Source organism: Miniopterus natalensis, chromosome 1, assembly GCF_054644295.1.
Source record: "Miniopterus natalensis isolate mMinNat1 chromosome 1, mMinNat1.hap1, whole genome shotgun sequence".
Taxonomy (NCBI): Eukaryota; Metazoa; Chordata; class Mammalia; order Chiroptera; family Miniopteridae; genus Miniopterus; species Miniopterus natalensis.
The window spans coordinates 119,627,021-119,641,364 of record NC_142081.1 but is presented as its reverse complement, the minus strand read 5'-3'; the positions used below and the strand labels follow the sequence as shown (position 1 = coordinate 119,641,364).

General features: G+C 34.9%; 1 protein-coding gene across 1 annotated transcript in view; it reads right to left on the bottom strand.

The window, feature by feature from the left end:
* The window catches only part of MALRD1 (MAM and LDL receptor class A domain containing 1), a 543,727-nt gene that overhangs the window by 306,553 nt on the left and 222,830 nt on the right, over positions 1–14,344 (bottom strand). Inside the window, 1 exon segment of the mRNA XM_087815868.1 lies at positions 13,777–14,068. Within this exon segment, the coding sequence (XP_087671994.1) occupies positions 13,777–14,068 (292 nt within the window).

Genomic DNA, 14,344 nt, shown 5'->3' with positions numbered 1-14,344 from the left:
AAATAAATAAATAAATAAATAAATAAATAAATAAATAAATAAATAAAATCTATATATCAAGTTAACTTTTATCATGAGATCCCTGTTGATTTTTAGGTTGGCAAAATGGAGAAAACAGTGAATTAATTTGTACTGGGATTTTTGTTGTTGGCAATTATCATAGTATCATAGAGCTTGGAAAATCATTGTTCACAGGGTATTTAAAAACCCATTTATAGAAAATTAATTGTCAATTTTAACCACTTCAGGTTTATTATTTTTTTTATAGATTTCTGGATACACCAGAAATACTCAGAAATCATAACCTACTATTTGCTGGAATCACCACAGTCAAATCATACCTGATATTTTCCTTTACTATGTATAGTCATTGTAACAAGCTTGTCTCTATTTCTTCAATAGTCAAATACTAAATTGTAACTCATCACTTTCATAGCAACAATAACAATAACAAAACAATAATTATGATTAACACCTATAAAGAATTTACCATTGCTAGCAGTCACCCTTATAAGTGTTCTACATATGTTATTCAAGGTTCACAACAACACTGCTGGGGTAGATCTGGTTATTAACCCCATTTTACAGTTGAGAAAACTGCTGAAAGGGTAAAAATTACCTTGCTCAATGTGACACAGCTAGTAAGGAGCAAAGCTGAGATCTGAATCCAGGTAATTTGGTTCCAAAATCCATATTCTTAGCCACTATGCATATTGCTACTTGCTTATGGTCATGAAATGTGTTTTAGTTAAGACATTTTGAATTTATGAAACATATACTCGTGTGTTTTTTACTTAATATATAAAAATCACTAATCTGTTTTCCCTTATTTTTTGTAAACACAATAAAATATCAAACCATCTTTTTATTTTTAAAATGATCTAAGCTTTCTCTCTATTTTATAAATGTTAATGAACAAGCTATATAGAAATGGCATAAAAATTAAAGTGCTTGAACAACTGTTTTGAATCCAAACATTTTACATAGTTTTGTTTATGCATCAACATATTTGACACCAATATGTTCCAGTTTGCAATTAATTATTTTGAATTAATACAAAATCATGTTCTAATAATTGTGGAATATAATGTTTTATTTATCTTACCATGGCAATGGGCTATAGGGCATGAATTTCTCTTTGTGACTCTCACTCCACAATATATTATTTTCTTAAAATGGCAGGTCCTACTGCGTGTCCCGTGTCTGTCCTCTGTTTCTGTTTTACAGTTTTTAGATGGATGCATGGCTGCCCAGAAAAGAGACCATTTCCCAGAAACACTTAGTGTGATCATGTGACTAGTTCCATGCTAATATCATGTAACCCTGAGTGTCCTGTGGCAACCTCCAAAAATGTTCCTTAATGGAGAGCTGGCACAGGCCTGTTAACCATTTCCTTTACCTCTTCACCCATCATTTTCTTTACCTCTCCACCCACTTCATTACCACCACCTTGGACCATGAAGACTGAGGTCTCTGGAGGGTTGATTTAAATGTGGGGCAGTGAATTGGAAGAATCTTGTTTCCATAAACACTTAGTTGAGGGTCATGTACGTATTTATGCATATGTATGTATATATGTAGGTGCATATACACTTAAATATGTATGTTATTTAAATGCTTCCTCATATCACTTATGAAATAAGATGTGATACTAATAAAAGCATGTAACTGCCTCAAAAATTTTGCATAGAGTTTCAGGAAATACATTAACTCGGTTCATGATAGTTTGCAGAAAGCCCTGTAGCATTTGTGCTACTAGGCTTTATACCGATCATTAAATCTTTAATAGAAACATTTATCATGAAGAATATTACATTGAAATTTTAAATTTATCTGTATAGGCTATAATATTAATATAAATTGAAATCTAAGCTGTGTATGCTGATAAGGTTATGCAGTATAATTTCTAGAATATTAAAATGTTCTGTGTATTACAAAAAAATGGATTTCTGCACCATCACTTTATTGTACTTTGCACGTAGCCAAATAACTAAGCATTTAAAAAATAGTTGTGTGTGTTTATATATCCAGTCTAAGTCATTGAAAGCATTTAAAAAGCAGCTAACACTGGCATATATTTAAACAAACATTCTTTGGAAAAGCAATAAAGATGCAAAATTAAAGACCCTTCCCAAATAGCTTCTCAAATAATTTCCCAATACAAAGGATAATTTATGCTAAGTGAGCAGTAAAAAGCTGCATTTCATTCAGTTCAATTACTGCTGTACTATCCAACTTGAGGGAGAAACAGGCCAGTCACAAGTTGTTTTGAATTAATAATTGTGTATTTTTATATATTCAGTGCAAATCTAACTGATAGAAAATTCCAACTTTTCAATTTCCATGCTGACTTACAGTTTCACTTTGATGTCAGGGTCACAGCCATGAACCCTGTGAAAACTGTCAAAGCCACTTGGCTAATTGACCTTTATCGTTTTTAGGAAAGTGCTGTGAACAAGGCCCAGCCTACAGACCCAAGGGCAAGTCAAGGGGAGAAACAGTACTTACAAAAGGGTGAGGAACTTACAAGGGGGCATTTCCTTAAAAATTTTACAGAAAAGTTTTCCTTCAGGCTTTACCTTGACATTCTTTTAATATTTGCTAAAATGCAAATAGGAAGACTTCTGAAAAAAATGAGATCAACTTTTATCTTTCTGTTCTGTGTATTGAACTAGCATAAATTTTAGCAATGGCTTATTTTCCCCCAAAAAATATGTAAATTCACATTTTCTAAGAATTTTAATCTTTAGAAGTCTACTTGAAAATAACCATTTAGCTAGGACTTTAATTCACAGGAATATTCATTTTTTCACTATTTATGATCTTACTGAAGATAGTTTATGAGTACTATAATGACAATATATGTTCTGACTGGTATTCCTAGTCTTGATAAATCTGACAATTTTTTAAAAACTAGACCAGTCGTATCTATTTGTTACACATAACCTCTCTTATCACAATACATTTTACTTAAAATGTTCATATTTACTGAAATGATACATGTGTGGAATTTTAAAAGGCAAATACTACTTCAAATAGCCCATGTCTCATTGGACACTAAGTCTATTGCCATACTTTGCGTAAATTTATTTTTAACTCTTTCTAGTTTGTCTGGCACTTTCTACATATGTCTAAATAAGATATTTATAAAGCTAGTTCATGATTTTTCAAGTTTATGTATGATCTATTGCCTTTGTCCTATGAGGGATAAAGACATAAGCCTTATGCAACTCCCTTCTCCAACACATGTATTTCTCTCCCCTCACAGAGCCAAGAGTTGTTATAATTTTTGGTTAAATTCTTAGTCAGTGTTGATATTATTATAACTATTTAAATATTATCTTTGACTTAACCACATATATTTAAGTTTATTAGATTTAAATTCTTATAAAATTATTTTCCTGTATTTAATTATTTCCTGTTTTTATTCACTTGACTGCATAATTAAGATATGAACTCCTCTAAGTATAGTCAAATCTATGATGTAATTGTACACTTGTGTGTTTTCTTAAAGATATTGTTTCTTCAGTTTGTGCCTCCTGGCCCAATCCCAGTTGATTGCCTCATGAATCTCCTGCATACCCATATCTGTGAGAATTCACTTTGCTTTTCTAATTAATTAATGTAGGAAATAATTCACATTGAGCTCCAATTATGTGAGAGGTAGCAAACAAAGCAATTTTTAAAATGCTTGCCTCCATGCAACTTAAATTTCTGTGTTAGGGACAAAATAAATATATAAATACATATGATAAATATAATATGAAACAAAGTAATTATAAGAAAATTTACAAGAAAAGAAAGTTATGGAACAATGCTTTTATTAATAAAAGTGACTACATTAAAAATGAATAGCTAATCCATGTTTCTGTGTCTCTGGATTTATTTTGTTCATCAGTTTAATTTTTTTTTTAGATTCCACACGCACATATGCATAACCCATGGACACAGACAATAGTGTGGTAAAGGCCTGGGGCTGGGGGAGAGTGCAGGGTAGAAGGGGTCAATGGGGGAAAAAGGGGGACATCTGCAATTCTTTCAACAATAAAGATAAATTTTAAAAAACAAATAGCTAACATCATTCTTAATGGAGAAAGACAGAATGTTACCCCCTAAAATCAGAAACAGGCAAAATGTATCTGCCCACCACTTATTTTTGATATTGTTCTGGATATCTAAGCCAGCAAGAAAAATAAAGGCTTGAATCTGGAAATAAATAATACTATTTTTATCACACATTTCAAAATTTTAAGTCCCAAAGAATTTATGAAAAGGTAACTATAAGAACTATACATGTAATTTTGTACAGCCATAAGATATAAATTATCAAAAAAACAATTGTAGTTTTACATCCTAGCAATGAACCTTTGTAAAATAAGATAAAATAACACAGTACTACTAACAATAGCACTAAACAATAAAAATTTGGAGATAATTTTTTTTAAATGGTCAAAAACTAAGATCCAAGATGGCAGAAGAGAAGGTAGGCTTTACACTAAACTTTCAGGACCAAATCAAACTTACAACTACATTCTAGAACAATCAACATGAATAACCACCTGAAGACTAGCTGAACAGAAGTCTCTAACTAAGATATACAGAAAAAGAACACATCCAGACTGATAGGAAGGTTGGAGATGTGGAAAGTTCTGGCCTCTGCACCCACATGCAAAGGGATATCTCAGCAACAAAGGTCCCCTCCTGAGGAGCAAGGGGTCTCACCCTCACGCCTGGCTTCCCAGCCTGGAGCACCAGTGCCAGGAAGAAGTCCCCACATAACACCTGGGTGTGAAAATCAGCAGGGAATCTGTCCACCAGGGTGAGCCTGGAGACTGCTGGAAACCTAAGTGCCCATTAAACTGCTGATGCAGAAAATATCTTTCATGGGCACTTACCCTGAGCTCTGGCCGAGGGCTGGCAGTTCAGATTGCACTGAACTCACTTAGAGAGTCATTGGGTCCTATGGGTTTAGGGAGAGGGCTAGGGAAACAGCCACAATGTCCCTGTGTTGAGTCCCTCTCTCACACCTCCCACAGATGCCATCTGTTCTGGGTCGAGCGCTCCCCTGTATATGGCATCAGCCCGGGAGATGCACCCACCCCGCTCTCCTGACTCCCTGTGGCTCTGCCCAGCCGAGCTCATGCCCAGCAGAGGAGTCAGCTAGCTGCGCCCACCCTGGGCCCACCGCAGTCTCTTTTTAGGGACTTACAAGGAGATCCAGGCCAGCTCAGGGGAGAGACTGAGTTGTGTGACTTGGGGAGAAAGACATCTTTCCCAGTGTGCACCGACCAGGGCCAGAGTTCCTGAGCAGAGCCCTCCCTCCATACAACCAAATATTGTTCACTGTTCCATGTTCCATATTTTGATTATGGCTTGGATTTCACTGGTGTATACATTTATTAAAATTCATTGTAGTTCGTACTGAATATCTGCACATTCTGCTATATGTAAATTATAATTTATTTTTTAAAAGGAAAAGAAAAGATAAGATGAGAACATCAAACATAAGGGATCCAGAGGAGAGCAAAGATTGAATGCAGGAAAAGCAATATTCAAAGTCATAATTGCTTAGAATGTTTCAGAATCCATAAAGCACATCAATCCCAGACTCAGAAAGTTCACTGAATTTCAAGCAAGATAAATAAAAAAGAAGCCTACCCAAATTCACATAATTTAGTAGAATACCAGAGAAAAAGAGCAGAGGGGGAAAGGACATTACTTACAAAAGAAGGGCAATTAGATTAAGGGCTGATTTCTTTCTTTTTTTTTTTTTTTTAATATATCTTTATTGATTTCAGAGAGAGGACAGGAGAGGGAGAGAGAGAGATAGAAACATCAATGAGGAGAGAGTCATTGATCGAGCCCACAACCCGGGCATGTGCCCTGACCGGGCGAATCGAACCCCGATCGCCTGGATCCCAGGCTGATGCTCAACTGCTGAGCCATGCCCGGCCGGGCAGGGGCTGATTTCTTGATCATAACAATGAAGAGAAGCCGAGACAGTGGGAAAATCTCTCTCAAAAATATCTAACAGAAAATAATTGCCAAGCTAAACTTGTACATCTAGGGCAACTGTCTTTCAAACATTATATTGAGATTAAAGCATTTATTCTGATTAGAAATTAAAGATCATCATTAGAGAAAATTCTTATAGATATATTTCAGAAAGCAAGAAAATAATCTTAGAAAGATTGGAAATACAAGTGAAAACAAATTAAAATAAAATTGAATCTAAAATTTTAAGACTTTTTCCTGTATTAAAATTGTTTGAGATAAAATATTTCAAAAAGAGATCATGCGCATTTTGTCACAAAATTCTATATCTTCCATTTGGAATTATAAATTATATTCTGATTAGATTATTTTATTTTGATTATCCATATGTTTGTTAAAGCAGACTATTTTTTTAAAAACTGCCTCTTCTTCAAAGTCAAACAACGTGCACTGGAAAGTCCAAATATCACTTAAAAATATAGCACATGAATATCCTAATTCTCCATATTCTTACCCCAAAATGAAAGAAATGGCTCAGATGGAAAAATTCTTGAATTGAAAGTCACTTTCTTGGAACAATGATAGAGTTAAAAATTAAAATATTTTATTTTTTACTTTTATTTATTTTTTAATTTATCTTTATTGTTGAAAATATTACAGATGTCCCCTTTTTCCCCCATTAACCCCTTCCACCCCTGACCTGCTCCCCACCCCAGGCCTTCACCACACTATTGTCTGTGTCCTTGGGTTATGCATATATACATAAAAATTCTTAGGTTAATCTCTCCCTACCTACCCACCCACCCCCACCTTCCCTCTGAGATTCATCAATCTGATTCATGCTTCCATGTCACTGAATTTATTTTGTTCATCAGTTTATTAAGTTCTTTAGATTCCACATATAAGTGAGGTCATGTGATATTTGTCTTTCTCTGCCTGGCTTATTTTGCTTAGCAAAATACTCTCCAGGTCCCTCCATAGTGTCCCAAAGGGTACAAGATCCTTCTTCTTTACAGCTGCGTAGTATACCATGGGGTAAATGTCCCAGAGCCTTTTTATCCACTCATCCACTGATGGGCACGTGGGCTGTTTCCAGGTCTTAGCTCTTGTAAATTGAGCTGCTATGAACATCGGGGTGCATATATTCTTTCTGATTAGTGTTTCAGGAGTCTTAGGATATAGTCCTAGAAGTGGAATCACTGGGTCAAAAAGCAGCTCCATTTTTAATTTTTCGAGGAACCTCCATAACTGCATATCTCTCCCCTACTATATAAGTAGGGTACAGCCAATTGGCATTTCAAGTAAAGCTAAAATTTTCTGACATATTAAGTTCATTGGGACATGAAATATATTTGGTTTCACACAATCATATTTTCCTTCCAAGAGAAATGTAATCTGTGTTGTTGCACTTATGCTAAACCATTTGAAATAGCTTTTTTGGTTTTTATTTAATCAGAATGTATTTTGGGGTTTCAACACTAAAAATAATTTAATTTTAGCTTGATAACCAAGATAATGGGGTAATATTGTAATTTCTAACTTTGCTTATAATATAAATATTTCAGTGAGGATCAAGTTTACGAAAAACACAAACACGTATTATTTAAGATGTTAAAATGTAGTGTTTTTACTGTTCTCAATGGAGATAAACACAGACAATGAAAAATTAACATAATATGGTTTATTAAGCAAAGAACTGAGGGAGGCTTAGGAATTAGCTAATCAGATATCATAGAGCATCCAAGGGATGCATCCACCTTCATATGCTTTGATGCTTTTTGATATCTCATTGGCTAATTTCCAAGCCTCCTTCAAGTCTTTGCTCAATAAACCTCATATTAATTTTTCATTGTCTGAGTTCATCTCTATTATTTATATGATCTGATTAGATTTAGAAAAAGTGAAGATCTGTTATCATTAGAAGCTACTTATAGTTCACAGCATTCAGTAAAAATTTAAATATTACCTGCAGTCACCTAGAAAGAAATACCCATTAAAGTCAAAGCCTTAGCCCGGCCGGCGTGGCTCAGTGGTTGAGCACTGACCCATGAACCAGGAGATCACTGTTAGATTCCCGGTCAGGGCACATGCCCAGGTTGCTGGCTGGATCCCCAGTCGGGGGCGTGCAGGAGGCGGCTGATCAATGACTCTCTCATCATTGATGTTTCTGTCTCTCTCCCTCTCCTTCCCTCTCTCTGAAATCAATAAAAACATTTTTTTTTTTAAAGTCAAAGCCTTAGAAGTCAGTGATATCTATCAGGCTGATTTTGCTGGTTATCTTCCTTAGACCACCATCACATGTTTACACAAACAAACTCAGCAGTGAATCCTTTGATGACATATTCTAAGGGCACTTCAACTATTTTTTTTTTAAATCTGCCTCTTCTTCAAAGCCAGATATCCTTGGTCAAAATGTTGCATGCTTTTATCTTCTCTTACACCCTAATCTCTTTTTCACTTGTGTTGTTTTCCTCTCCACAATTTTCCCTGGTAGTGTCTCAATTTCTAGGGGCTTTCATCGCTCACATTAAACAAAATCATAGGTACATATAGAAACCACGGGAGAAACATACTCAGGCCAAATGCACAATGAAATAACGGTTCACAGTACATTTGCTGCTGTGACGCTTCTAACCATAGCAACATCCACGATGAACAGCCTCTTTATCACCACTGCATAAAATTTTCAAAACCTCTTTTGTCTTCAGTTGTATTTACAATAAACTTGAGATTTTTTCCTGTATAATATATTGTTTAAACAGTATCCTACTGATTTGGGGATGATGTAAATATATTTTCCAATATAATTATTAGCTCTACCCCCGCCAAAAAAAAAAAAAAAAAAAAAACAGGGTAAGAAGAGATACATGCATTCTATGAATTTGAGTATTAAAATCAAGAGGTGTTCTACTTGGAAAACATTCACATTGTGTATAGGATTCACTAAATTACAGAGCCGAGTACAATCAGCCAGATTTCCCTAACTCAGGACTCTGATTGATTTGCTCTGCCAGCATTCTCATCAGCACGTAGCAGCCTTTTAAACTACTGCCAAATATTTCAGGGAAATGAATGACCTTAAAGAGGAGCTAATCCATTCAGCCCTCATTGCCTTACATATATTTTTAAAGCAAAAGTTGATTACCATGTTATATTCCCAAATATTCTTCTTGTATAACTCACATTTGGAAATAAAGCACACACAACACACATACACACACAGGACTGATTCCCTGACCTCATTAGACTGGGAGATGTTATTCAATATCTGCCAATAATACAGAGAATGTAATAGTGGCTGAATTTTCATATGGACATTTAGAAGAGGAAACTTGGTTGAATTTTTCATATTAAAAATTGTTAAATGATAACTTTTATCCATCATCACTAAGTAATTAACAGAATTGCTATCAAAATAAGCTGTTAGTGGGGAGGGGTTAGGGGCTGGGTGAAAGGGTGAAGGGATTAAGGAAACGAAACAAAACAAAACAAAAATCTCCTAGACACAGACAACAGGCTGGAGATTACCAGAGAGAAAGGGAGGCTGGGGGAGGTAGAAGAGGGTATAGGGGGGATACATGGTGATGGGAGGAGACTTAACTTGGGGTGCTGAGCGCACAATACAATATACATATTGTAGAACTGTACACTTGAAACCTATATAATTTTATTAACCAATGTCACCCCAATACATTCAATAAAAATTTTAGAGAGAGGCATTTTTATGATATGCATTTTTTTCACTCTTACTTATGTGCATATCATCCAATATACTTAATAGTGGAAAAACATTGAAGTTTCCTTCCTAAAAATAAAAATAAATAAGCTCTTAAATATAACTTCTGGAAACAATAATTTAATCCTAATTTTGCTAATAAAGTCTTGGGTCTTATTTGACTAAATCAGAATAACTGATCTGAGATTAAGTTCAACTGCAACTTCATAAATATATACGCTTTGTCTCCTCTTGTGTTTTCTATTTTAAGTTATCCTGGAGGGAGCTGTTAGCCTATAGACACAAATATAGATGAAAAGTCTGCATGAATTGGAGTCACTTCCAAAACTTTAATAAATGTGGGCACTGCCTGTGGAACATAATGCCATTTACCCTTCTCCAATCTGTGAAAGTTCTAGTTAAGTGTTTATGCGGTAGTAAGAAATTAATAATTATTAAACATTTCAAAGATACACATCTACACATTATTCATGATTTATTAAAAATAATTAGAGAGGTTATCAATAAATGATAAGATTGAATGATTATAATATAATATAAAATAATTGTATGCTTGTGATCTCTGCAAGAAAAATAATTTTGTCAAAATAAATGGTAGAAACATGTTTTAATAAAAATGCAAATAATGGAAACTTACTCTTAGATGGCTACATTGCCTGAGGAATACTGATAAAGGTGCCCCAAAATATAGCATAATATAAAATGAGATGATTTTATTGAATAAATGGCCTACTTTATACCAGCCATGAGACTAGACAAACTACATAAGCAATTACTTCTTTTTATTCATAAGACCCCAAGAAGCTAATAGGTGATAATCTCTTTGCTTTAGAGATGAGAAAATTGAGTCTCAGAGATGTGCGGCCCATAGTGAGAAGGGAGTCTGAGACTAGAATCTTGTCCACTAGAACATGGTATTTGTGCTTTCACATTTGGCCTTGGGGTACATTTCTGTGCTTCTTTTTAAATAAGAATATAACTGCAGTTCTTGGGAATTCACAAATTTTACCCTGACAAATGGAACCCCACTGTCAAGGACAGACCTGACAGTGCCTAGTGCTCCATCTCCTGTGCTGCCCAGCAGGGTGGCCATCAGCTGTGAGCAGCTATTGAGCAACGGAAATGTGGCTGATCCAAAGTGAGTATGCTGTCAGGAAAAATACATACTGGATTTAAAGGCTTAATGTGAAATCAAGAATGGAAAATATTAATATTTTATATTGCTTTTATGTTGAATAATATTTTAATATGTTGAGTTAATGAAAATATATTATTAAAATTAATTTTACTTTCTTAAATATAACTACTAGAAAATGTAAAATTACATATGTGGCTTACACATGTGACTCTCATTACACCTTCAGTTGGATATCCATGATATCAGTGAAGTCTGCACCAACTTTCATGGTGATCAAAGTAAGCAGTTTGGCATTTTATTTGTTTAGGTTACCCCCCAAAAAAAATATTTATATAGCCATCCTTTAAAATATCAGAGATTCCAACAGAATCCTGTGAACTCATGATGAAATCATAGTTATTCAGAAATATTTCACATTTCAAGTCTCAACAAAGTTAAGCTTTTCACTTTTACCAAGAGAAAGGCATATGCTTCCTGTTTCTGGAGGCAAGTTTAAGGTATGGCAAATGGTATAGGAATGTAAACTCCATACGTGTTTATTTTTCATCTGCTGTGGTTGAATGTAGGCACCACAGCTGAGATCGCTACGGAAACATTAAATTATTCCACCTCAATTTTCAGAACTTTCCAAATAACATAAATAAAGACATTTGGTGATTTGGGGGAGGGCAGCTCTTTCTACTATAGTCATTCCTACCAGTTACCATACTTTAATAAATACATTATCAGCTTTTTGGCCCTTTTCCTTCCTTCCTTCCTTCCTTCCTTCCTTCCTTCCTTCCTTCCTTCCTTCCTTCCTTCCTTCCTTCCTTCCTTCCTCCCTTCCTTCCCTTTCCTCCCTCCCTCCCTCCCTCCCTCCCTTTCTTCTTTTCTTCCTTTCTTGTTTGGTTTATAAAACCTTTCAATGTATGTTCATTTTGGAAAAAAATTAAAACAAATTAAAATTCAGCTTAGTTCCCTGTTTCCTTTGTAATATTTTATTTCAGATACTCAGCTACACGAGGTGCCTGCTTTGGCCAAATCGCCCCCACACAGTTCACCTCCACGGTCCGCATGACACCATCTCTGCTCTGTCGCACACCCTTGGACCTGCCCGCTGTGCTCTGCCTATCACACTCATTACCTGGTCCACAGGCCTCATACTCGGCCTCCCTGTCCTGCAAAACCAAAAATCTTTCCTTCCTATGAGCTCCAAGTATGTTTGGTTCCAAACTTCTGGGCATCATGTAAAAAGTCTGAGATTAGATGTCTTCAGCTGGCTGCTTTCTTGATCTTCTCTGCATCCTTATAATATTTTGTATATTTCTCTTGACAATTATATTCTACTTAATATCAGTGTCATGTGGGGTATTTTCTTGTCCTGCTTACCTCTGAGTTATTCTTAAGAACAGAGATCCTTTTATTTTCCATTCAAGAATTTTAATATAATATCTCATGTATCATAAGAATATGTAAAGAACTCTAGCATTATTAATATGTGCCTTTAATTTGATAATAATATATATTTTTCACCACTTTTTAATTTTCCTTTTGGAAGTATATTTAAAATAACTTTATTCAAGATTCCACAGATTTAGGAATTTAATATTTCCAACAAGATTGGTGTTTTCCTCTTGCATCCCACTTAGTAGGTGCTCATTAAAGTTTGAAGTGATTCAACATAAAATTTTATTCCCTCACTACTTAGATGCTGTGAGATTATTTTTTATTAGGATAAAAATTACTATTAAAAAGACCAGACCTGTGCCAGAGCAAATATACCTATCATCCCAATAGTCATACAGGATGGACTGGAAAGCAAAGTTTTCCCCAAGAAAGTGGATTAGTCTGAAGTCTCTCAAGTGCGTTTACATTATATTCTTATCCATACAGTTAATGGATAAGCCTTGGAATGTTTGTTTGCTCTCCTCTGTGCTGTTCCAGATAGTGCTAAAACCATGGCAGGCAAAGGGCCGGTTTAACTAGTTGCCAACTGTAAAACAATTACTTATACATTATCTCTTAACCAATTTAAAATACACCCTTTGAAATGATTGGGAAGGTAAAGGTAAAAATGGCAACATTCCTCATTCCATACACCAACTTAAAAGCCAAAGCAAAAAAAAGAAATTCTTTTTAAACCACTTTTGTTTTCATTAATTATAAGAAAAATAAGTTAACTACCAGAGAACTTTTGTTTTTGACCCTAAAGTCATGGTTTAAATATTAATATGTCATATTATCAACTGACAACATTGGCTCTTTTGTCATTTTAATAATATATATTGCATTTATTTTCATCTCATACCTCTGGTATATTATATGCATTCATGGTGCTTGCTATTTCCACTTCTTACCACATTGTCACGGTATGTTTTATATTGAATATCTACCAACTCAAAATTTAAATGTAATTCTATAGACAAATTACCAAAAGATATTTTAAGTTAAAAGAGTATATGGACATATTCGATCATCTAAACTATTTAAATATATAAACCCAGCTGCTCAAATTAGATTTTTGTCCGTCCAAAAAGAGTAAGTACACAGAATAACCACAGTAATATCTAGCTAAATCGAATAACTCTGCCCTCAACGCTCATATATTTTATTGAGTGAAATGATATTTTTTTAAGATTAAATTCTGTATCAGACTGCAAGCAAAGGAGTCTTCCCTTATTTTATTGGTCTAAGAAGACTCTGACAAAACAGAGGACTGAAGAAAAGGTAAATATCCTGAAGCTTAGAGAAAACTCGGAAGACAATTTTATAAGAAAAGGCTTGAAAGGTAATTTTTTAGAGTACAAAGATGTTTTTCATTATGAAAGCAGTAAATTACTACGGGTGGACGCTATTCCCTTTCATTTCCTTTCTTCATTCCCACTTCCTAGCCTGTAAAAACACCAAACAAACACAAGCTAGACTGTACCTGATGGAGGAGGCACTGCTGGCTCTTCCTTCGCAGACTGAGGAGACAGTAGACAGCTCTTGGTCAGCACGATGTCATCCAGCGCAATGTCACCACGGTGTCCTTTCCCAACTCTACCTTCAAAGCGGAGTCGGAAGTCCTCATCGCCAGACAGGACTAGTTCTTTCCGCTGCCAGAAGTTGCCTTGTTCTATTGTGAAATTTACTAGGAGCTTCGTTTGGTTTGAGACTGATACCTGGACCAAGGTGAGTGCCCCAATGCCGTTTCCATACATGTGATAATGAAAAATTATCTGTAACCAAGAATAAGTATTATATATATATTTAGTACAATTAATTCCATTTTATCTTCAGTTATAGCATATTGCCCTTTTCTTTATTAACAGATTCCAAGAAGAAAACTAAACCTGTATGTCCTGTTGCTCTGTGACTTCTCGAACACTGAGTAGCTAGGCCAGCCTTAAATCATATGCTGCTAAATATGGAAAACGGTACAAGGATCGAATAGAAATTTAGTTAAAAAATGAGCAGAGTTTACTTTCTGTGATTTCTAAATGTAGGATTCCTTG